A 26,738-nucleotide genomic window follows, 5' to 3' on the forward strand; every position below is an offset into this window, starting at 1 on the left:
AGATGGGACACATAGCTTAAACTCAGATACAATAGACATTTCACTTTCAATAAGATACACCAGAATGACCAAAATACCCCTGACTCGAGCATTCTAACAGGTTACAAAGGGTATCAAAGCTTAACTGCAATAATTGTAGATTTGTTTTAAAACAATGAAAAGCTTACATTGGAGAAATAAGTCTTGGTTTGTAATTCACCAAAGAAGGACAAAAAACTACCTTTCAATGAAACTTGAAAATTTAAAAAATCCAAGGTTCCAGGTATAATGAAAGGTAATGAAGATTTACTGGGGGCATCCAAATATGAAGCAACTGGTTGCAGAAAAGGACAAAAACAGAAACAAACAGGAAATTTTCAATTTTTGGTGTGAAATAAGATAAATGTACTTGGATCAGATAAAATGTAGGGGTGCCTCAAATAACTTTAGGTCATGGGGATTACTCAACACTTTTAGCATAAGCTATAATAACTCAGACAAAATCCAAACATCCATTCCTTACATAATTGTACATTTATAACACATTATGACATTTATAGGGCTGGCTAATCCGAGTTTGTTTATGCTGACCACAACACATTGCTGGCAACGCTCATCCAGCCACACGTTGGAAATATCGGTGACCACAACACAATTGATGTTCCATATGTTTGGTTGAGTGAACATGGCCAGAAATGTGTTGTGGTCAGCAGATCCGATTTGCAATATCAGGAAAACTTGGTACAATATCGTTGAAGTATCTCCATTTCATTAGGGGGCTATATGTCGGATGTTGATAAATTAGACATTTAAGGTTTAAAATTTCAGAATATTGTAGAAGCTTTATGAAGTTGCACTCATGCTTTTAAAAGGTTCAAGCATTAAGGCATGATGTATATGCCTTGAGGTAAGGTACACAGGTTTTTCCTCAAGGTGTAGGCAATGGGATTGGTCTGAACTCTGAAAGTCTGAGGAATGGTTGAAAGTCGGTGAGGAGAGAGAATATGGGTGAAGTAATAGAGATTCCTCCTCTGATTCACGAATCCCTACTTAATAGAGTACTTAATAGAGTCCCTCATATTATTCACAAATCCCTAATTATTAGACTCCCCCCCTCTGATTCGGGAATCCCTACTTAATATATTTTCTCTTTTTTTCTAACAGAAGATTCTCTACACTCTTCCACCCATTAAATAATTATGCCATGCCAACATCGGTGGCCAGCTGTCAGCCACTAGCCCACTGCTACACTCATGACTTGTCCCGAAATGCTGTTTCATGACCCAAGTAGGACTGGGCTGGTTTGGCATTGGCTTGGAATGGGTTAAAGCAGGCCTGTGGCCTTGTGCATGCCTATTCTCCTACACAAGGCTTAAGCCTCAAAGTATTAATTTGAGATTTAGGTCCTTGTCAAAGAGGCCTAATGCCTTGAGGTGTAAGACATAAGCCTATCGGTCAATGATCAAAGATGGTTTGGATATTGAAAATACATATTTAATTAAATCATCATCATCCATGCCTTATCCCAACTATATGGGCTCGGCTACATGAATCTTATTTCCCCAATCAATTTTATTTAAAACATATCCACTGTTAAATTATTAGTGCTTAAATCATTTCTTGCTACTTCTACCCATGCCCCCTTTGGTCTACCCAAATCTCTTCTAGCCCCTTCAATGTGTAACAAATCACTTCTTCTAACTAGTGCAGTTGGTGGTCTCCTATGCATGTGCCAAACCATCTTAGTCTACTCTCTCTCTCTTTCATTTCATCACCTATTGGAGATACTCCTATGTTCCTACGGATAACTTCATTCCTAGTCCTATTCTTTCTAGTTTTTCCACTCATCCATCTTAGCATTTGCATTTCTGTCACATTTATTTTTTGGACATGTTTCTTAGCTGCCCAACACGACGCTCCATACAACATAGCTGTCTTTACAATTGTTTTATAGAATTTTCCTTTTTAATTTAAGTGGTATTCGCCTATCACATAAAAGTTCGAATGCATCCCTTCATTTTTCCCACCCTGCTCTAATTTGCTGGGTGACATCCTCCTCAATCTCTCCCTTGTTATGAATTATTGAACCAAAGTGCCAGAAATGGTCACATTGAATTATCTCTCAGTCTCCAATCCTAAGTGTATCTTGATTTACACTCCTATTATTACTAAATTTACATTTTACATACTTTGTTTTAGTCCTTATTTTAAAACCACTTATCTCTAAGGCATTTGTCCATAAGCTTAATTTTGCAATTAATCCTTTATTAGTCATCAATTAAAATAATGTCATCTAGAAACAACATGCACCATGGAACTTTCCCCTGAATATGTTTTGTCAATTCATCTATGATCAGTGCAAATTGATAAGGGATAAGTGTTGAACCTTGGTGAAGACCTATAGTAACTATAGAATCTAAAGTCTCTCCCACTGGTATCTAACATTGGTTGTTGATTCTCCTCTTCATTCTCAACTTTATCATTAGGATACACATGCAGAAAATGCAAGAAATCACCTATAACTAAAAGTCATCATTTGTTGTATATTCAAATTGCTTCAAATTTCTTACATCAAGTGCCAATTGAAAAGCATCATCTAGATCATAGATTCTCAAGGTCTACAGTTCCTCCTTAGTCTTTGTTGGAAGACGTGGGGTTACTGGTGTAGATGCATATTTGGTAGTTAGCATCTATATTTTGTAGTTGTGTAAAAATAGAATTGTGTGAATATGTATTCCTAGGATTGTGGAAAAGTATAATCCCTTAAAAATGGGGATTAAAATAGTTAGTCCCTTAATTATAGGAATTGATTTAGGAAGATGTTTTCTATTTATTGCAACAACTTACTGTATAGATAAGCCGATTGGCAATGGAATGACTGCAACAAGTGCTCCCATCCAAACCGATGAAGGAGCAACGAATTTTCATCCTCACACCGGTGATTTGCAGAATATTCAGGCAACATATAGACTGAATTGACAGAACTATTTGAAGTGGTCACAACTAGTGCGTACCTATTTGAAGGGAAAAGGAAAAATTAGTCACCTTCTTGGAACAGGGCCAAAATTGGGCAAGCCAAATTTTGATGCTTGGGACGAAGAGGACTCCATGATTATGTCATGGTTGTGAAGTTCAACGACACCCGAGATTAGCGATACTTGTATGTTTCTTCCCTCTGCAAGGGCTATTTGGGACGCTGTCTGACAAACCTATTCCAAAGCCCATGACGCTGCTCGTGTCTATGAGGTCAAAGTGAAGACAGTGGCAGCCAAACAAGGGAGCAGAAGTGTTACAGAGTATGCAAATCTGCTGCAAAATTTGTGGCATGAGCTTGATCATTATCGGGTTCTTGAGACGAAGTGCCCCGATGACGCTGTGATCTTGAAGAATTTTATTGAAAGAGATAGGGTGTATGATTTTTTGGTCAGACTAAATGCTGAATTTGATCAGGTCCGAATACAAATTCTCGGCAAAGAAGAAGTGCCTCCATTGAATGAAGTTATAGCCCTTGTAAGAGCTGAGGAAAGCCGTCGTGGAATCATGCTTGAGTCTAAAGATCCCGAAGGTTCTGCTATGGTGGCAAGGGAAGGAAATTACAGTGGTTCAAAGGGTGAGAACAATCACAACTTGGCTCGTGACACAACCACCCGTGACTCTAACGATAACCTCTGGTGCAGCTATTGCAAGAAGCCCAGACACACAAAAGATTGCTGCTGGAAACTTCATGGGAAACCTCCCACATCCAGCAAGGAATGGGGCAATCGAGGAGTTTCGAAAGCAGTTCAGTAGGCCCATAATGTCTCCACAATCCCGCAGCAAGAACACTCAAGTCAGGGGCCATTTAATGATGAAGAAATTGAAAAGGCTAAGGAGTTTCCTGAGATCCTTGAAACCAGGAAGTGGTTCTACCTCTCTTGCTCTCTCGGGTGAGTCTTTATCTCTAGGATTACATGTCTCGGCTAGTGTTTTTCCATGGATTCTTGATTCTGGAGCTACTGACCACATGACACCCTCTTCACTACATTTTCTCACCTATACACCCTGTCCTAGTAGTAGAAAAATTTCTGTTGCTGATGGTTCTTTCACCATAGTGGCAGGAATTGGGAATATTCAGATCACTCCATCCCTATTACTTAAAAATGTGCTTCATGTTCCTAAGTTATCCACTAGCCTTATCTCTATACATAAACTCACCCAGGATGTGAACTACAATGTTGTGTTCTTTCCTTCTTTCTGTGTATTTCAAGACCAGGTTTCGGGGAAGAAGATTGGACTTGCTAAGGAAAGGGATGGACTCTACTACCTTGAAGCAACCGGCAAACCATCTCACACTGTTATGCATGTCACACACGAGTCATTCTTATCTACCTCCAATAAAGATTTAATTTGGCATCATCACTTTTGTTTCGGTCATCCTTCATTTCCTGTTTTAAAAACAATGCTTCCTTCCTTATTTAAAGGGATTGATGTTGAAACCTTTCATTGTGATGTTTGTGAATTTGCTAAACACAAAAGGGTTTTTTTCCCAATCAGCAATAAAAGATCTTCAATTCCTTTTTATTTGATTCATTCGGATATATGGGGCCCTTCTCGAATTCCCAACATTACTGGTTCTAGATGGTTCGTCACCTTTATTGATGATTGCACTAGGGTCACATGGATTTTTCTTCTTAAGTTTAAATCTGATGTGGGCACCATTCTTCCCAACTTCCATAACATGGTCCAAACTCAGTTTGGTGTGAAAATTAAAAGGTTTCGATCTGATAATGCTACAAATTATTTTAATCAGAATTTGTCCCCATTTTTTCATAAAGAAGGCATTGTGCATGAATCTTCCTGTGTTAACACTCCCCAACAGAATGGGGTAGCTGAAAGGAAAAATGGCCATCTTTTGCAAACCACCCGAGCCTTTCTCTTTCAAAACCGGGTCCCAAAACAATATTGGGGGGAAGCTGTCCTTATTGCTGCATACACCATAAATAGACTACCATCTAAAGTTCTTGACAACCGAAGCCCAATACAAGTCCTCTCTCAATTCTACCCTGATATTCGAACCTCAAATAATCTCACACCAAGAATTTTTTGTTGCACTGCCTTTGTTCATGTCCATAATAAGGGAAAATTAGATCCACAAGCAATCAGGTGTGTCTTCTTGGGATATTCCCCAACTCAGAAAGGTTATAAATGTTATCATCCAGCCACCAGAAAATTCTACACCTCCATCGATGTCACATTTGAGGAGGGACAATCCTTTTTCACTCAACCTTATCTTCAGGGGGAGCCCTCACTAATGGAAGATAAGGCCTCGGATCTACCCTCCCTAGAAGTATTACCCTCCTCACAGTCATCCAACCGTCAAGAATCACATCCTTCTGAGTCACATTCCTCTGAGCCCCACATTTCCGAGCCTCAACAAGAGTCAAACAACCCGACCATTGAACCAAATCCAGACACTGTTAACCCCACCAATGATGTGCATGATGATGTGAGATATATGCAGGTTTACTCTAAGAGAAGAAATCCAAATCCTCAACTTGTGCAAGTCCAAGATTCAACTCCTAATCCTAGAACTGAGGGATGTTCAGAACCTGAACCTGTACCTTCACAATCTAAGTATGAGATATTGCCCTGAGAAAAGGAACCAGAGAATGTACCAAACGCCCATTGTACCCTTTAGCCAAATCTGTGTCGTTCCAAAGATTCTCTAAATCCCATAAAAGTTTTCTAGCCAGCCTTAACATCATTCCAATTCCTAATACTCTAGCCAAGGCACTTTCTAATAAGGAGTGGAGAAAAGCCATGAGAGTGGAAATGGAGGCACTAGAAAAGAACAACACGTGGAAAGTTGTGGATCTGTCGAGAAACAAGAAGGCTATAGATTGTAAATGGGTGTTCGCAATTAAGTACAAATCTGATGGGTCATTAGAAAGGTACAAAGCATCACTGGTAGCCAAGGGATATACACAGACTTATGGGGTAGATTATCAGGAGACTTTTGCCCCAATAGCTAAAATGAATATAGTAAGGGTGTTGTTGTCTTTGGGATTTGCAACAGTTTGATGTAAAGAATGTGTTTCTCCATGGTGATCTAGAAGAGGAGATATACATGGACATTCCACCGGGTTTTGGAGAAGGCATTAAGGGGAACAAAGTTTGTAGGTTGAAGAAAGCACTATACAGTCTAAAATAGTCTTCGAGAGCATGGTTTGGAATGTTTACAAAGGTGATGCTTAGTACAGGTTACAAGCAAAGTCAAGGTGACAACACATTGTTTATCAAACACACAGCCTCAGGGGGAGTTACTGCTCTATTAGTCTATGTGGATGATATAATCGTTACTGGGAATGATAAAAAGGAGAAGGAAACATTGAAAAGCTGCCTTGCCAGAGAATTTGAGATAAAAGACTTGGGGAGACTAAAGTATTTTCTTGGAATTGAAGTTGCACATTCTAAACAAGGCATCTTTATCTCTCAATAAAAGTATGTTGTTGATCTTTTGAGAGAAACAAGAAATATGGCATGTAAACCAGCTTCCACGCCTATAGATCCCAATCATAAACTTGGAGAAGCCAGCGAGAATGCAAGTATAGACAAGGAGATGTTCCAAAGACTGGTTGGAAAACTCATTTATCTTGCACATACACGGCCGGATATTGCATATGTTGTAAGTGTAATAAGTCAGTTTATGCATAATCCTAAAGAAGTTAATCTGCAGGCTGTTCATCGAATTCTGCACTATTTGAAAGCCAATCCAGGGAAAGGAATTTTTATCAGAAGGAATGGGGGACTGGCTCTTGAAGCATATACAAATGCCGATTATGCAGGATCTCCAGTAGATAGACGGTCCACTTCTGGTTACTGTACCTTCTTGGGAGGAAACTTAGTCACTTGGAGGAGTAAGAAGCAAAATGTAGTGGCTCGGTCAAGTGCAGAGGCAGAGTTCAGGGCTATGGCACAAGGAGTGTATGAATTACTCTGGTTGAAGATAATTTTAGAAGACTTGAAGATTCCACGAGAAGAGCCTATGAAACTATATTGTGACAACAAGTCAGCCATCAATATTGCTCACAATCTTGTTTAACATGACAGGATGAAGCACATCGAAATTGATCGACACTTTATAAAAGAGAAACTAGACAACAAGTTGATTTGCACTCCCTATGTATCTACAAAAGGACAACTGGCCGATGTACTTACTAAAGGGCTCAATAGTACAAACTTTTGTAGAATTGTAGTTGTGAATAAACCCTAGTTGATTCTAGGTCAAAGTAGAGAAGAAGAAAGAAGAAAGAAAAGAGAAAGAAGAAGGAGAGAAGAAGAGTATTCGGCCAGACCAGAAGAGAGAATGTGAAAAACCACTCTCCTAGCCGACCCACTTGAATTTTATTCATAAAACTTAGAGTTACAAGAAAGACAATTTTGTCCCTCATAGAAGATGGGACACATAACTTAAACTCAGATACAATAGACCTTTCACTTTCAAGAAGATAAACCAGAATGACCAAAATACCCCTGACTCAAGCATTCTAGCACTCCCCCTCAAGCTGGAGAGTATATATCATATAGTCCCAGCTTGTTACAAATGTAATCTATTCTTCCCTGAGACAATCCCTTTGTGAAGAGATCTGCCCACTGATTTCCTGAGCTCACATGAGATGTAGTTATTACCCCACTTATCACTTTCTCTCTCACAAAGTGACAATCCACCTCAATATGTTTAGTTCTTTCATGGAAGACGGGACTGGATGAGATGTGAACAGCAGCTTGGTTATCACATATAGTTTCATGGGTTTGTCAATTGAGAATCCCATCTCCTGTAGTAAGTTCTTCAGCCATACTAGTTCACATGTGGTATGGGCCATAGCCCTGTACTCTACTTCTGCACTATCTCAACAGTTCCTCCCTTTTGGTATAACAAACCACGACCTGGAGCACCCTTTAGGTACCTAACAATTCTCAAAACAGCTTCCCAATGAGGAACCCGGGGATGTTGCATAAACTGACTCACCACATTCATAGCAAATGATATATCTGGACAGGTAATGGTCAGGTAGTTCAACTTTCCCACCAACCTTCTGTATCTTCCAGGATCATCAAACTCTTCACCTGCATCCACACTTAACTTGGCATTGAGTTCCATAGGAGTCTGCTGGTTTAGCACCTAACAACCCTGTTTCTTCAAGTAGATCAAGAACATATTTTCTCTGACATAGGTTGATCCCCTGTTTTGACCTCGCAACCTCTATTCCTAGGAAATACTTTAGCTTCCCCAGATCTTTCGTATTGAAGTGGTCCTGTAAGAATTTTTTCAGCCTGTCAATTCCATTGCTGTCACTTTCAATTATGACAATATCATCCACATACACGACTAGCAAGATTTTCCCATCCTTTGAGTTATAGCTGAACACAGGATGATCAACCTGACACTGTTTCATCCCAAAGGCCTTCACCACTTCACTGAACCTGCCAAACCAAGCACGTGGAGATTGTTTTAGTCCATAGATTGCCTTTTTGAGCCTGCACACCTTACCAGCCTCCCCCTGAACAACAAACCCTGGTGGTTGCTCCTAATGCACCTCCTCAAAAAGATCACCATGTAGGAAGGCATTTTTTATGTCAAGTTGTACGAGAGGCCAATCATACATAGCAGCTAATGAGATCAACACCCGAACTGAACCAATTTTAGCCACAGGAGAGAATGTCTCCATATAGTCCACACCATATAACTGAGAATAGCCCTTGGCCACTAGCCGTGCCTTCAATCGTTCCACACTGCCATCAGAGAGTTCTTCTTCCATGGCTTGCCGCCACCCTTGGGAGGTAAGGGCTTCCTGTATAGTCTTGGGAATGGGAACCGATGAGAGTAATGATACATACTTGCAATGAGAAGCAGAAAGGTGAGCAGTGGAAACATAGTTTGAAATGGGATGAGAAGTACAAGTACGTTTACCTTTCCGCAAAGCAATAGGGAGATCAAGATCGGAGGGAGGAGTAGTAGCAGGATCTGTCGACAGGTGCTAAAGTGGAGGAGGGGCCGAAGCACTTTTGCGGGTATACACTTGAGTAATTGGCGGCCTCTCTGTAGTAACAGGCATATGATGTGCATCTACAGTAGGAATGGGAGCTACGGGAAGAGGGTCCACAACCGGTACAGGAAGAGGAACCACAGAGGAAGAAGAAGAGACCCCGGCATCTGAGAAAAATGGAACTGATTGAAAGAAGGTGACATCAGAGCACACAAACGATTTATGAAATTTTGGGTTATAACACTTATACCCTTTCTGAGTCCTCAAGTAGCCAAGAAAAATACACTTCGTAGCTCAAGCATCTAGCTTGTCTACTCCAGGCCCCAAGTGTTGAACAAAACAAACACATCCAAAGACTCTTGGGGTGAGAGGAAATGGAGACAAAGTGGGAAACAACACGGAGAAAGGGGATTGGCTTCCAAGGATTGACATGGGCATCCGATTTATCAAAAAACAGGATGTAAGAACAGCATCACTCCAAAAATGCTTTGGGACATGCATATAGATCATCAAGGACTGAGCAGTTTCAAGAAGATATTTATTTTTCCATTCAGCTACACCGTTTTGTTGCGGGGTGTAGGCACAAGAAGTTTGATGAATTATTCCATGATGTTCTAGGTATTGCTGAAATGGTGAGGAGATGTATTCTTTGGCATTATCGGAGCAAAGTATTTTCATATGAACAGCAAATCGAGTGCGTATTTCAGCATGAAATTTCTAAAAAATAGAGAACAATTCACTACGGTCTTTCATAAGATAGATCCATGTCATCCTTGAAAAGTCATCAACAAAGAGTACAAAATACTTAAACCCATTGTATGGCACCACTTTAACTGGAGCCCATACATCATAATGAACTAAAGCAAAAGGACTTGAGACACAACTATCAATTCTTGGACTAAATGAGACTCGATGATGTTTTCCCAACTGACATGACTCACAATCTAATGATGAAAGATGACTCAAGGAACGAACTAGCAGCTTCAAAGCCTTGAGAGAGGGATGACCAAGTCTGCAGTGCCATTGGAGAGGAGTAAGAGACGACTGAAAAGCCACTGGGGGGCCACCACCATCAAAGTAATACAAACCACCTGCTTCATGCCGTCCACCAATCTTCTTCCCCGTCTTGAGATCCTGAAACACACAAGAAGAAGGATAGAAGGTTACAGAACAATTAAGGGACTTGGTTAATCTGCTAACAGACATAAGGTTAAAAGGGAACTTAGGAACATATAAAACAGATGCTAAAGACAAGGAGGAGGAGATGTAGAACCATTAGTAAGTGTAACTGTCTGAGATGTGGAGGAGCGAGAAAGGGAAGAAAATACGTCAAGAGTCCCAGACATATGGTCCGAGGCTCCGTAATCATTGATCCAGGGTGAGGCTTTGGAAGCTAAGCAAGTCATACCTGAATGGGCAAGTGTAGCTGTGTTCTACTGAGATGTTTGAAGGAACTGCTCATATACTGCCCGTGGTATACTCACCATTTCCTGCACGAAAGCACAAGCGGGTGTGGAGGGGGTTGGGGCAGTTTGCTGGCTTTCAGTAATTGTGCTACTACCCTTAGATGTAGCATGGTTAGCCCAAGTGTTGGGTGGACCACGCAAATCATAGCAGAAATTAACTGTGTGCCCCTCTAAGCCACAATGTGTACATTTTCTCTGAGCATTACTCCTTCCTTTTCCACGGCCTCCCCCTGACTCTCGGCCTCCAGTCCGGCCACTAGCTCGGTTAAACATGTATCCACCACGGTTGCTTGGAGGGCCACTGCTGCCACCACCACTTCGACTTCCACGACCACTCCCTTTAGTCACAACCAAACCAAATCTATCAGAGAAGGAAGAATGTTCCACCGGCTCAATGGATGTCCTCTTAAGACGGGCAAAAACTTCTTCAAGTGAGGGGAGAGCTGATCCCCCCAATATCTGTGCTCTGACAGGCTCATACTCAGCTTTCAAGCCCACAAGAAACCTAGTCACATCAAGCTATTCACGTTGCTGTTGTTGGATCTGGACATCTGATGTTAGAGGGTGATACATATTTAGCTCATTGCGGGTGTTTCTCAAACTTGCATAATACTCTTCTAAGCTTTGACTTCTTTGCTTCAAATTGAAGTACTCTTGGTATAACTGATATACCCTAGTTGTGTTGTCTTGTCCAGAGTACAACTTTTTAGCATGATCCCAGATCTCTTTGGCTGTATCTAGGAACATGAAGTTCACACTAATCTTTGGTTCCATGCTGTTCCAAAGCCATGTCATTATCTGTGCATCATCTTGTTCCCAATCACTGAACCCAGGGGAATTAGAGGGAGGTTTCTCCTCCCTCACATGTTTTACTTTCCTCTTGGCCTTCAAGAACACCTCCACAGATTTTTCCCATGGTACATAGTTCTCACCATTCGACTTGATGGATGTCATTTGAACACTTAGATAATCTGTAGAAAACATGATGCCGGTTTTGTTGTCATTCCCATCTACAGATGAAGCCATCTCAATTATTTCACCTTTGAATATACACCACAATCTCACACTCTTCACAAGACTTATCTCACTTATGATACCACCAACTCCACCTTCTTCAACTGCACATTACACACTACACTCTAAAGCTGAAATCATTCAGTCAACACATCAAACACTTGGACTGCACACCGCAGAACTATTTAGCATCAACACACCACGGCTGAAATTACTCAGTCATTTCATGAGACACTTGTTCTTCATACGGCAGAACTGAATACACACACAAGGTCTAGGGGTTCACTTTTAAGCATTTAGAATCATAGATATGTCAGCCACCACAACATAACCATCACCACACCACTGCTGTCGTGGACATCAGCAGTCTACTACTCTTCTTTCAGCACACATGCGAGCAAGAAAACAAAGGAACATGACTGATATGTGTATCAGTCTCACCCAGCACTACAACAACTAACTTTTGAAGCACAAAAATTAGCATTCACAGTCCATTTCTGAACACACGACAGCAGTGTCCATACCTGTATACGTCCAGCCCTCTTCATACACTGAATAGAGGGTCTAGTATACCACTTCAACGACCACCACAGCACCGGTCAGAGGCATTCTCACCTCCAGGCCCTCAAAACGGCAACTCCTTTTCAGCCTTTTATCGAGTCTCCAATCAGGTCAGCTGTAGGATGATGAAACCTACTGTGAAGCTGGCGGCGAACCCAGGAAGAAGACAGCAGCAAGAAAACACGAGACCTTAATGCTCTGATACCATGTGAATAAACCCTTGTTGATTCTAGGTCAAAGTAGAAAAGAAGAAAGAAGAAAGAAGAAAGAAAAGAGAAAGAAGGAGAGAAGAAGATTATTCGGCCATACTAGAAGAGAGAATGTGAAAAATCACTCTCCTAGCCGACCCACTTGAATTTTATTCATAAAACTTAGAGTTACAAGAAAGACAATTTTGTCCCTCATAGAAGATGGGACACATAACTTAAACTCAGATACAATAGACCTTTCACTTTCAAGAAGATAAACCAGAATGACCAAAATACCCCTGACTCGAGCATTCTAACAGTAGCCAAGCTGGGAATGGAGGATCTCTATTCACCCTTGAGGGGGAGTGTTGGAAAACGTGGGGTTACTGGTGTAGATGCATATTTGGTAGTTAGCATCTATATTTGGTAGTTGTGTAAAAATAGAATTGTGTGAATATGTATTCCTAGGATTGTGGAAAAGTATAATCCCTTAAATATGGGGATTAAAATAGTTAGTCCCTTAATTATAGGAATTGATTTAGGAAGATGTTTTCTATTTATTGCAACAGCTTACTGTATAAATAAGCCGATTGGCAATGGAATGAAAGAAGATCAGTTTTTTACCATTTCAAAACAGTCTTCATTTATTTGCATGCAAATTCAACCAGGGTGTAGAATTAGCACCCAATTTAGTTTGCACTCATTTATTTGACACTATGATTTGCACCAGTTTCCTCCCATGCAAAGTGGGGACCACTTGCACTCCCATGCACTTGCATTTTGAAGTGGGGGCTCCCATGCATCAATACTCCCCTATTTGTGTCTCAAGCAAATGAAGCAACATACCTCATTTTACAACAAATGAATGTGATTCCCTTCTTAGGTTATTGGCCATTCTTAATTCAGTCTTCTTGGATCGACACATAGAGGATGATAAGGTTTGGTCTACTTCCCCCTTGGGTTTCTTCTCTTGTGCTTCTTTCTTTAGTAATCTTATTTAGTCTAATGGTATGTGGTTCAACTTCCCAGTGAAAGAGGTTTAGAGCAATCCTATTTCTTGAGAATGTTTCCAGAAATTTTGTATTCCTTGAGAATGTTTCTTTCTTTGCTCACATTGTTAAATTGCCTGCTCCTTCTATTTCTGTTTTGCATTCTTTTGAATCCATAGGTACTATGAACTCCACCTCTTCCCTCTTAGAGTCTCTTTGCCAATATGTACGGAAGCGAATGGCTGGTTCAGCATCTCTTCCCCCCCTCCCCTTCAACACTAGCTCATGGCTCCTCTCCTCCTCTTGATATTGTAAGTAATACTCTAGAGCCTTCTCCTTCTGTGATAATTTCATCCCCTCCACGTCTTTGTCGTTCCTCTCATGTCTCTAAACCTCTTGATTGCTATGGTTTGTCTACCAACCATAGGTCCTTTTCTATTGTCTTAGCATCTACGGATATTCCAAAGACTCATCAGAAGTCTATGGCAGTTCTGTACTGGAAAGCAGCTATGGATGCTGAAATTCAGGCCCTCACAGAAAATGATACTTGGGATCTTGTTCCTGCACCCTCAGATGCTTCAATCATTGGGAGTATGTGGGTATATTCCGTCAAACTGAAATCAGATGGTAGTCTTGATAGATACAAAGCTCGCTTAGTCGCACAAGGGTACAAACAAGAGTATGGGATCGACTATGAGGATACCTTTGCTTTGGTTGCAAAGATGACTGTTGGATTGAAGTCTTTGTATGTATGAGTATTCGGCTGATAAGAGTTCTTATTAGCCTAAACTTAAGTTTAAGTTGTCCCGTACTGGGCTTTTGTTAATGGGCCTAATCCTGTTTAATGTTTTAAGTTGTCTGGGTGTCCCATCACTAATCAGGGGCATTCTAGTAACTTCCTGTATCATTGTACTACACCATAATATAAATAATAGTACTGTCGACTGAGCAGATGAGTTCGACATTCCTGCATCTCTTCTTCTTCTTCTTCTCTTTTCTGCTACTTCGGCTACAGTAATTTAGCTTTCATGGTATCAGAGCATTAGCTTCTTCCTGGTTTCAGCCGGCACACACTCTCTTCTCTTGCTGTCTTTTCATCTTCTCTCTTCCTTTTCTGGGTTGCTGTAGTGAAGACCTAGGGCTGTAAGAGAGTAAAGCAAGTTCGAACCTAGGGTTTCTCTTGGTTGTAGGACTCAAGGGAAGTAAGACCCAGAAGTAGATGTCCTACTAGGTTATTTCCAGCAAATAGTAGCTATTTGGCTACTAAGAGAGGTCTGTGTAGGACAGACCTAGTTGAGGACTGATTTCAGCAGTCCTAGCACTAGCCGAAAGGGGCTTAGCTACTTCTACAGTTACAGCTTCGGTGCTCCAGCAAGACTCGCACAGACTTAGCTTCTTCTACAGAGCCCACTGTTCACTTGCTACTGTTGCAGCCTCGAACTGTTCACTCACTACTGTACCCGAACTGTTGCAGTTTTTTTGGTTCAGCCCAAGTGAAGTCTATCTAGTGTTCTACCAGCACTGTGAACACTTCTACCATCATAGCAATGTGGCAAACAGCTCCAAGTTCAGGGTGGTTATCAGTCCGAAACCCCTCACCACTGCTGTGAGATTACCTAGGGAGCTGCCAGCTCCAGATTGTTCAGCACTGTGAACCCTAGTTGAGGACTGATGTCAGCAGTCCTAGTATTGGCCGCAAGGAAGGGCACTCTCTTTACAGTTGCAGTAGTCAAAGTTCAAGTGGAGTCTGCATAGCACAATAGTTGAGAACCCTTAGCTTCAGGTCGGTTACCAGCCCAGAACTCCTTGCTTGCTGTTGTAACTGAACTGTTTCAGAACTGTGACAGTCTCGGCAAGTCTGAAACTGTGTCGAGTGCTGTCAGAACCTGCTGTGATCATTTCAGCTAATCAGATCTGCTCCAGAACTGGTTCAGAACCTTCAGAACTGCTTCGGCTAGTCTTAATCAGTGTCACCTACACAGTGGCTGCAGTCAAGATGTCTTCAATACCCAGAGATGTTTCTTCTAGAGATAACAGGCCTGCGGCAAGTGGGAATTTTGTCACCAACAACAATGATGACAACTCACAAAATACACCAACAGTGTCTTCTTCTCCTATGGGACAGGTTGTTGATTCCTCTGGAACTGGTACATTGGGCTTCACTGCTAGTGAGGTTGAGATCCTTAGTAGGGCATTAGCCCGTCTAAGAAATAATTCTTTTGCTTCTACATCTCTTGCTAGATCAGGTACAGCCTCTGCCTTCAGTGCCATTGGCTCTATTGACTCTACTTCTTGGGTTATTGATTCCGGTGCTACTGACCATATGACACATATGTCTTCCCTATTCTCTTCATATCATTTGTTGTCTGGTCAGGATAAGATGAGAGTTGCTGACGGGTCTTTCTCCACTATCTCTGGAAAGGGAATTGTTGACCTAAGCAAGGACCTCTCTCTTAAATCAGTTTTACATGTTCCCAGTCTTACCTCAAATCTCTTGTCTGTTTCAAAACTTACCAAAAATTTGAACTGTAGTATAACCTTTTTTCCTACTCATTGTGTCTTCCAGGACAGATTGACAAGGAGAATGATTGGGTGCGGTCATGAGTGTGGAGGCCTCTACTACCTTGATGCAGACATCGGCTCAGCCTTACAAGCATCTGCTGCTAGTAATCCGGAAAGTGTGGAGTCAATAGCTACGCTGCATCTTTGGCATGCTAGGCTAGGTCATGTGTCTTTCTCCTCATTAGAAATGTTGTTTCCCGAATTGTTTAAGGGCATTCCAAGTCAGAGTCTAACCTGTGAAGTATGTCAAATGTCAAAACAATGTAGAGCTGTGTATCCAATTTCCAGCAATGAAATTTGTGCTCCTTTTGATTTGGTTCATTCTGATGTCTGGGGCCCTTCACCCATTGTTTCCTTTGATGGCTTCCGGTACTTTATCAGTTTTATTGACCACTACTCTCGTTGTACATGGATCTACCTGTTAAAAGGACGGGATGAAGTACCACGGATAACCATGGAATTTTGCAAGATGATTGAAACACTGTTTAATAAGAAGATTAAGCAATTCAGGTCAGACAATGCTGCTGAATACTTTGAAAAATCCTTGAACTTATTCCTGGAAGATGCTGGCATACTACATCAGTCATCCTGTGCTTATACTCCTCAGCAGAATGGAGTTGCTGAGCGCAAGAATAGACATCTATTGGAGACAGCTCGAGCCTTACTATTCCAACACAAAGTCCCCAAGCAATACTGGTCTCAAGCTGTACTTTCTGCATCATATCTGATAAACCGGATGCCATCTAAGGTGTTGGGTATGAAAACCCCTTTCTCTGTTTTGTGCCCCACTCTTCCAGACTTTCCCCTTCCTCCTCGGGTCTTTGGCTGTATATGTTTCATACATGTGAAGGATCCAAAGAAGACTAAGCTAGATCCCAAGGCTACAAAGGGAATATTTTTGGGGTACTCTCCTACACAAAAGGGTTACAAGTGTTATGACCCTGTCTCCAAGAGAAAGTATGTCACCAAAGATGTGGTGTTCTTTGAGTCTCAACCCTATTTTCAGTCTTCTCAGAATCCTCTTCAGGGGGAGACTAGTGGGATGGAAGAGGATTCTCATTCTCCCTCCTTTTTTGTTCCCCTATCTGCCTCGGGTCTTCCATCCTCTCCTCCTACTCCTTGTTGTGACATTCTGGGTCAACCCAGTGAGGCTCCCACTGTGCCGGTTACCTCTCCTGATGCTGCAGATGTTCTTGAAGGCTCCAGTAGGCAACAAAAAGAGATACTTACATACAACAGAAGAAAAAGGGGTCCTCAACCTCATGACAGCAACCAGTTGGACTCAGATCAATCTGTCTCTACAATCCAAGGTAATTTCAACTCTCATACTTCTGATTTGGATCTTCCTATTGCTCTCCGTAAGCCTATCCGCTCTTGCACCACCCGGCACCCCATTGCTGATTTTGTTTCTTACTCACATTTATCTCCTGCCTATCACTCCTTTGTGTCTGCTCTTTCCTCTGTGCGTGTTCCTTCTAGGTACTCAGAGGCTGTGTCTGATCCAAGGTGGAAAGAAGCTATGAATGAAGAGATGAAAGCCCTAATGAAAGCAAGAACTTGGGAATTAGTGGATCTGCCAGAGGGGAAGACCACTGTTGGGTGCAAGTGGGTGTTTACTGTAAAGCACAGGGAAGACGGGTCCATTGAAAGGTACAAGGCCAGACTTGTGGCAAAGGGGTTTACTCAGAAAGAAGGGATTGACTACAAAGAAACCTTTGCCCCGGTAGCAAAGCTCAACACAATTCGGGTTCTATTGTCACTAGCAGCAAATTTTTCATGGGAACTTGATCAACTGGATGTGAAGAATGCCTTCTTAAATGGTGACCTTCATGAAGAGGTATTTATGGAACCTCCACCAGGCTATGACTTTAGTAGAAAGGTGTGCAAACTGAGGAAAGCATTATATGGGTTGAAGCAATCTCCCCGTGCATGGTTTGAGAGGCTCTGTGGGGCCATGAAGAAAGTGGGGTACACTCAGAGTGGTGCAGACCATACCTTGTTCATAAGGAGACAGGATAGCAAACTTACTGCACTCATTGTTTATGTGGATGATATGGTAATTACCGGGAATGACTTGGAAGAGATAAAAAGACTGAAGGAGTTTCTAGCTTCTGAATTTGAGATCAAAGACTTGGGTCATTTGAGATATTTTCTTGGGATTGAAGTTGCCAGGTCAAGAGAGGGAATCTACATATGTCAGTGGAAGTATGTTCTTGACCTCCTAGAGGAAACAGGCATGATGGGGTGCAGGCCAACAGATACTCCAATGAAACAGAACCATGGCCTGCAGGAATCAGTAGGGGAGGACTACTATGATAAAGAGAGATACCAAAAATTGGTAGGGAAGCTGATATACTTATCCCTCACTCGGCCAGATATTGCTTATGCTGTGCATGTTGTCAGTCAATTTATGCACTCTCCAAAGATTCCTTATATGAAAGCAGTTGAAAGGATTCTCAAGTACTTGAAGACTTGCCCAGGGAAGGGAATTCTCTTCAGGAAAAACAATAGAATTGAAATTGAAGCCTACACTGATGCAGATTGGGTTGGGTCTATTGGAGACAGGAAGTCAACCTCGGGTTACTGTACATTTGTGGGAGGAAACCTGGTCACATGGTGCAGTAAGAAGCAGAATGTAGTGGCTAGATCAAGTGCAGTAGCAGAGTATCGAGCTATGGCCCATGGGGTTGCTGAACTCTTATGGCTCAGAACTCTTCTTAATGAACTTGGCATTAAGGCTGAAGGTCCTCTCAGGCTGTATTGTGACAATAAAGCTGCCATCAACATTGCCAACAATCCCGTGCAGCATGACAGGACAAAACATATTGAGATTGATCGGCACTTTGTTAGAGAAAGAATTGTCTCGGGTGAACTCTGTGTGCCTTATACTCCATCTGTGATGCAAATTGCGGATGTACTGACTAAAGGGCTGGCAGCAGCAAAGTTTAGGGACATGCTTGGCAAGCTAAACATGATTGATATCCATGCTTAGGTTGAGGGGGAGTGTTGGATTGAAGTCTTTGTATGTATGAGTATTCGGCTGATAAGAGTTCTTATTAGCCTATACTTAAGTTTAAGTTGTCCTGTACTGGGCCTTTGTTAATGGGCCTAATCCTGTTTAATGTTTTAAGTTGTCTGGGTGTCCCATCACTAATCAGGGGCATTCTAGTAACTTCCTGTATCATTGTACTACACCATAATATAAATAATAGTACTGTCGACTGAGTAGATGAGTTCGACATTCCCGCATCTCTTCTTCTTCTTCTTCTTCTCTTTTCTGCTACTTCGGCTACAGTAATTTAGCTTTCAGACTTAAACCCCAAAACCCTGGATGGCATATGGTTTATAAGGTAGGTAGCAGTAAGAACAGCATCACCCCAAAACCTGGTAGGAACATGTGAGGCAAATAAGATACTTCTTGCAACTTCAACAATATGCCTATTTTTCCTCTCAGCAACCCCATTCTGTTCTGGGGTCCTAGCACATGAGCTTTGATGAATAACCCCCATGTCAGAAAGATAGCAGGATAGGTTTTTTCAAAGTATTCTTTTGCATTGTCCGATCGGAAGATTTTAACCCTGGTATCAAATTGGGTTAGAACAAATTCATGGAATTGTTTTACAAGTCTTGGAACTTCATCACGGGATTTCATCAGGAATATCCAAGTGAACCGAGAAAAGTCATCAATAAACAGGATAAAATATTTGTAGCCACCCATGGAGGGTAAGTGGTAAGGCCCCCACACATCAGAATGCACAATATTAAAAGGAACAAAAGATCTTTTATTGCTCAAAGGATAACTGTTTCTACAATGCTTTGACAATTCACAAGACTCACAATGAAGACTGGACAAACTAATTCCCTTAAACAGTTCAGGGAATAGATGACTCAAGGCAGAAAAAGACAGATGACCAAAACGACAATGACACAACATAATCCGACTAACAGACTCTGAAGAGACAGATCCGAGAGCAACATTCCCAAGATGATCAGTGCATTGTCCCGGAGTATCAAGCAGGAATATTCCGTTCACCTCATGGCCACTCCCAATCACCTTCTGAGACTCCAGATCCTGAAAAACACAGTAGGCAGGAAAAAAGGTTACACAACAGTTTAGTGACTTGGTTAAACTACTCACAGACTACAGATTTGTATTTAGTTTAGGTACATGGAGGGCAGAAGGTAGAAACAAGGAATCCGTAGCCTTGATGGTTCCCTTACCAGAGATAGGGGCAAGTGAACCATCAGCTAAAGTGATTTTATCACGTCCAGGAAGTAAGTCATATGACACAAACAAGGTAGACAGATTGGTCATATGGTCAGAAGCACCTGAGTCAATAATCCAAGGGATCTTGAGATTACCTGAAGTGGTAGCATGATTGGCAGAAGCCCTTATACCTGAATGAGAAAATGCTGAAGTAGTAGAATTTCCTAAAGGGTTGGAAGGAGAGGTCACATCACTCAGTTGACTGATCATCTTCCCGAACTTTTCATATTCTGCTCTCATGGCTGCCAACTGTGCAGAAGCAGACATCTCTTCACTATCTGGCCCGGCAGCTACATTTGCACTTCCTGATCTTTTACTATCTTGTTTTTTCTGAAACCGAATGGGAACAAGATTAGGATGTAATTTCCAACACTTGTCTTTGGTGTGCTTCGGCTTCTTGCAGTACTTACATATAACTTCTTTCTTTCCTGTGCCACCAGGAGTTCCAGCATTCCCTTTAGGTTTAATCCCCATGTTGGCAAAGTGATCATTAATATCAGCCCCTTGAACCTGGACAGCCCTTCTGCTCTCTTCACTACTCACCAATGCATAAGCTTGTGACAAAGAGACACACTCCTTGGAAAGAATATTCTGTTTTGTGATATCATATTCTAGGTTTAGTCCAGTTAAGAACTCAAATACCCTGTTCCTTTCAACCAATTTTCTGTAGGTCTCTGCATCATTGGTGGTGTCCCAAGTTACAACTTCTATTAGGTCAATCTCTTGCCATAGGGACTTCAGGGTTGAGAAATTTACAGCAAGAGGTTTCTCCCCTTGCCTTAAATTCTTTACATCACTTCTCAATTTATATGCCCGAGCCACATTGAGTTTTTGGGAATAGGTTTCTGCAACACTGTCCCAAATTTCTTTTGCTGAATTCATCCATAGGTAGTGTTGACTGATTTGTGGTTGCATTGAGTTCACAAGCCACCCAATGACAGTGTAATTTTCTTGCATCCACTTCTCGTAGGATGGATCATCTTCTGGGGGAGCCTTCTTACTCCCGGAAATGAACCCCCACTTTCTTCTACTACATACATGAATCTTTACTGATTGTGACCATGCCAGATAATTAGTTCCATCTAGTTTAACTGTGGTCACAGTCAATAAGGAATCACTTGGAGTCCCCTGAACCAGTCCATATTCAGCACCACTTTTGTTTTCAAACTCTGAGGAGTACATCATGTAAACACTCCAAATATGATTTCAGATGACTTCTACAAGTATACTGAATAAGGACAAGCAATAACAGAGTTCAGCCGACCACAAGAAGGCAATACACTGAGTTCAGCCTTCAAGAAGTAAACAGAAACTTCTAGGCACTCAGCCGAAGTACCTTTTTCAAATCTGGACTTCAAAGTAAATACCACTTGGTATTGCTGAAATAGCCCTTTTTACAAACACAGTGTGGGCAATAGAGACAACCCCACTGTCAAAAAGAAAAAAACAGGCCTCAAGAACAATTCGTATAGCCCCCCGAAAACAGCCAAGTATAAGTAACAATCCACAGCCTTGTTACAAGGATGTTTTGGCAGTTTTAACAGTCCAAGAAGGAGTGAAAAACAGCCCAGAAATTTCTGGGTTAAACCAGATTCAATGGCAGCCGAAGGTAGTACAGAACAACCAGATTTTTCGGACACTTCAACAGTCCAAACACATTCGAAAGCAATACAGCACAACTAGAAGAAAACTGAACCCAGAAATCTGAGCACAACTTACAGTTTCGAGCTTCAAACCAGAACCGAGCTGTTCCCCTTCCCCTTTTTTCTTTTCTCTGATTCTTCCTGGCCACCGAACCACTTCTCCAAGAGATTCGGGTCTTGGGCACTTCCAATGACCTCCAAGAATCAGGCAACACGAGTTAAGCTTCCAGCCCTAGGATATTGAAGTTCAGGTATGCTCTGATACCATGAAGAAAACTGAAGAGAGGAGAGCAGAGAGTTCGGCAATAAGGGTCTGAGAAGAGAGTTTCGAACTTACACTCTCTCAGCACCCTAACACTATTTTATTTAGATATATTTGAATAATTACAAGGAGGCCCTTAGTTGGGCAAGAATTTACAAGGAACTTAATATTGACAGGATGGGCCCAGAATAAGGCCCATTACTGAAAAGAAACATAAATAACAAGAAAAAATAAACAACCTATGGGCCATTCGGCCCATCTTCTCTACAAAATGGTATAAAAAAAAATTGATTGCCATTTATTTTAGACCCATAAGAATGATTATTATCAAATCCATATCCATTCAATCCATTATGAGGGACCCCATACCTTCTGGACTGATCTCTTTGTGAGAAACTTGTTTGCTCCTGCATCGTCCAACTCTTTGGTTAACAAGTTCTTTTTTGGATAAGTAAGCAACAGATTTCCACATTATCAATTATAAAGAAAAAATGTGCACACAGCATACATACACCTTTTAGAGTGCATAGTAACTACTATCTCTCCCTATACTTGTTAATTTTACTATTGAGCCCAAAAGAACTGGTTTCTAGTTACCCCTTGTTTGGCTAGTGCATCAGCCATGCTTTTAGCTGTTCTTGGAACCCACTGAACTTTCACTTTCATACTTCTACTCAGCCATCTAAGTTTCTTGAGTTCATTTCTATATGCTGACTCAACATTTTCATAGTTCATCATCCAAGTAATTACCACCTTAGAATCCCCTTAAAATAGTAATTTTCTTATATTCGTGTCACATGTCCACTGCACTCCTTCGAAAGCTGCCTTCAGCCATTAGTCCCTCACACCAGAAGGCCCAAAGAGTAAATAAATTACATTTCCTTCATCTTTAAAAGCTCCTCCCACAACTAGTGGCCCCAGGTTCCCCAAACTACTGTTGTCAAAGTTAAGTTTAATAAAGCCCCTATTTGGTGGTAACCAACTTCTTTATAATTACATACAAGGTTTAAATTATTGACAGGACATGCTCGATATTGGCCATATTGTATCATATCTTTGAAGGATCAATATAGGATACAAAGGAAATAGGTGGTATCATCTTTTTTCCATCGTATCGGCCCATATCGGCCATGTATTGGGCATATCGATAGCATATCGGTTGATATGGTGTGAAAAAGATACATGAAAAAAATAAAAAATAAAAAATAGGGGGAAAGCACCTTCTTTCCCCGAACAAGCATGAATCATCAATGTTTTTGAAGATTTTTCAAATATGGAAAATATTACGAAAATAGGTCATTTTTTTCACTTTTTCTCATAATATCTTTTGGTTTCTTGTTTTCTTTTGCTTGAATGCTTGCAAATGTTTAAATCTATCTTGGCCTACATTTTTTTCTGTTGAAAATCACAGTTTTTTTGTGTTATGAGTAGATCTATGAAAATTTTATGAAGAAATTTGGGAAAATACAAAATAACAATAAAAATGAAAAATGTATTTCTTTTATCTACCTATAAAGACTTAATATGTTTTAGATCTATGGATGATCTATCATATCCATAGATCAATTGAAATTTCTTATTCAATAATTATTTTTTATTTTTTGAGAATTAAAAATAATAATAATAACTAATTATATCTTTATGACCTAATCATAAGGATTAAGAATATATTGTAGATCTATAGATGATTTATCATATCTACAAAGCAATTAAAATTTCTTCGTCAATATTTTTTTGAATATATTGTACAATGTTTATTTATTTTTTTATTTTTTGGAATTTTTGAAATTAAAAGAAATAGATAGTAACTATTTAAATAAGAAATAATTATTAATTATATTTTCACTTAGAAGTTGTGTCCGTGCATGTTTTATGGTTGGATAGGATAGTTGGGCTTTTCCCATCCCGTAAAACCTAAGAATTATAATTAAGAATAGGTTTTTTTAATGGAAATGATACTTGACCATGATGTATTTCTTCATAAAACCCATTAAAATATATTAATTTAATGTACGTATACCTCACTAAGGCCTTATATAGTGTTATTGATGTATTTTTATGATTTATTAAAATGTTTATAGTGTTTCCATGTGCTTCTTAATTTTTCTCTGATACATGTGTATCCGAGGCATATCCCGATACATCTCTTAAAATTGTCTTTTTGATACACTTGGCATTTTCGATACTTTGAACCTTGATTACATATTTCTTTGTTGATGATCTTGTCATTTCCCTCCACTTCCTAACAATGCCATTGGTTGAGAAAGGAGAGAATGCCTTCAAAAATTTAACCCACTGAACCTCTTTAATTGTGATACAATCAATTATAGCCTCCTTTGTTCCTTTAAAATTCTTGCTTTCCTCTCTCCCATACTGTCAATAGAAGTTTTGCCCTTGTGCATCTCGGCATAGCTCTTCTCCTCTTCTTATGAGAATCTACATGGTGCATGTATTGTCTCTCTACGATATTCTGTTTGTTAATTTAGGGGTTCAATTTGTTATTTTACTTGCTTCTCCTTTTGTATTTCTCTATTGGTGCCATAAAATTTTTGTGTTTGACAAATATTTATTTCTTCCACATATATTGTAGTTTTATGTGTATACTTTAGATAAATGCATGTTTTTACTCCTCTTAACGATCTTGCAGATTTTCAATGATAAGATGTTGAAGATCAATGTTAAGAGATGCATACATACAGCCATTAAACTTCGAAAAAAATACTTGTGCAAGGTTAGTGCTTGATCTTGTACCTTATGCATTTAGCTATGATTGCAACGTCTTGCATAAATAGCTTGAGCTTAATCTTGCTTTTTCCGTTTATTACTTTTTTCTTCCACCTGTATTTACTTGAATTTCAGGATGTTTGCTTTGTATCATTTCATACTTACAGTTGTTGTCTTAGAGAGAAAAGAGAAAAGCATGTTTTTGTTCTCCTCTTCATGCTATGGCAGTGCCACTCATCTTGACTAGGAATTAATCCCAGTATTTAAAACATCCAAAGTATGAAAACTATAAGGCCTATATGATTACATTGTAATTGAAATTTGTGGGTCATCTACAAAATTTGCATTCAAGGGGTCATTGTTTGGCTTTGTGAATAGGTAGATTAATCCTATTTAGTTCTAGGTTCGAAGTATGAAGAGGAGAAGAAGGGTTCGGCCAGGAGAGGTGAACCTTACTAGAGGTGGGACACTCGACTTAACTTAAACTTATAGTGAATAAGCTGAATTACAAAAGACATTATTGTCCCTTACTAGAGGTGGGACACATAACTTAAACTTGAATAAAATAGACCATTCACTTTTAACTAGATAGACAAAAGACCAAAATACCCCTGTACTGTCAACTCTAACACTCCCCCTCAAGCTAGAGAATATATGTCATATAGTCCCAGCTTGTCACATATGTAATTTACTCTGCCCCGAGACAGCCCCTTTGTAAATAGATCTGCCCACTAGCTTCCTGAACTCACATGAGATGTAGTTATCACTCCACTAATCACTTTTTCTCTTACAAAGTGGAAATTGACTTCAATATGCTTTGTTCTCTCATGGAAGACTGGATCAGAAGATATGTGTACAACAACTTGATTATCACAGTATAACCTCATGGGTCTGTCAATTGAGAACCCCATCTCTTGTAATAAATTCTTCAACCATACTAGTTCACATGTAGTATGAGCCATAGCCCTGTACTCAGCTTCTGCACTGAAGGGACGGGAGATCCATCATATGGATGGCCGAACCCTGCAAGAAGGTTGGACGAAATTTCAAAAAAAATTTCTCTCCCATCCGGGAATCGTATTCCATAATTTAGAAAACTGTGTTTTCAAGGTTCGTTCTTGAATAAAAAACAGACCAGATCTGAAACCAAAAGAGAAGAGAGGGATATACCTGATACAAAGTAACAATAACTCCCAACGTAGGTGTTCACACCCAAAGAGAAGACCAAAACCCGCCTCCACTGAAGATGACACAGCGTATGGTGAGGCAGGATCAACATGATGGTTCTTCAGCAATAACCTAAATTCTTCAATAAGAATCGAACAAGAGCTGGTGAGCACGACTTTGAATTGTTTCTTCCAACAAGAAACAATATCAAGAACCTTTCTTGATCAGCTCCAAGGTGGAAATCGAACTGGGTAGGGGCGGCAAGAACTAGGGAAGAATTCTGCAGGTTGCAAGTGTCTATAAACTGAGGAATTTGCCCCCTATTTATAGCCTACTTTGGATCAACTTCCTAATCCAATTAGGAGAGAGTTTCTTGATCCAAATCTGATATTTGGATCTAGACTCTCAAATGGATAAGACTTATCTTATCCTTCAACTAATCCTAATCAGGTTATAAATCAGATTTCGCCCCCTTTTAATTAATTGACTTAAGCCTAGTTTGAAATGGGCTTTAGGCCCATTAAATCACATCGCTCACTCACCCTTTAATTTGTTGGCTAACTTGGCTCTTTTTGTATGGCGTGGGACCCTAACATTGATCTACACATCAGCCACATGGGTTCAGCCTAGCCTCTGTTACAAGGCCTAGCCGAATTCATTGTAGGACATAGTGAACCCCTAAGTCCATCACCACGGGCTCTTAATGGGCCCAACATTTACACTAAATAGTCATTAGGTCCAGCCATCTTATGAAGGCCCAAGGACTGTGGGAAGATGCAAGATTATCCCATCAGGTAATACCTCCAATGGTCTTACACTTAACCTCTCAGCCCATAATGATCAAACACTACCTGACAAGAGAGGACCTCTCCCTCGGTTGCAAGGTACAA

General features: G+C 40.5%; 1 protein-coding gene across 8 annotated transcripts in view; it reads left to right on the forward strand.

Annotated features, from left to right (window-relative positions):
• The window catches only part of LOC104598242 (rab GTPase-activating protein 22-like), a 120,471-nt gene that overhangs the window by 54,961 nt on the left and 38,772 nt on the right, over positions 1-26,738 (forward strand). For all 8 annotated transcript variants that reach the window (XR_016078884.1, XR_016078887.1, XR_016078885.1 and 5 more), the window contains one exon: positions 24,605-24,688. Coding sequence is in view for 3 of the 8 variants with exons in the window: in XM_088892365.1 (XP_088748491.1) it covers positions 24,605-24,688 (84 nt within the window). In the remaining 5 variants the exon portion in view is untranslated. The remainder of the gene's footprint in view (positions 1-24,604; positions 24,689-26,738) is intronic.

This window comes from Nelumbo nucifera, chromosome 7 (genome assembly GCF_055504915.1).
Source record: "Nelumbo nucifera cultivar China Antique chromosome 7, China Antique-T2T, whole genome shotgun sequence".
Taxonomy (NCBI): domain Eukaryota; kingdom Viridiplantae; phylum Streptophyta; class Magnoliopsida; order Proteales; family Nelumbonaceae; genus Nelumbo; species Nelumbo nucifera.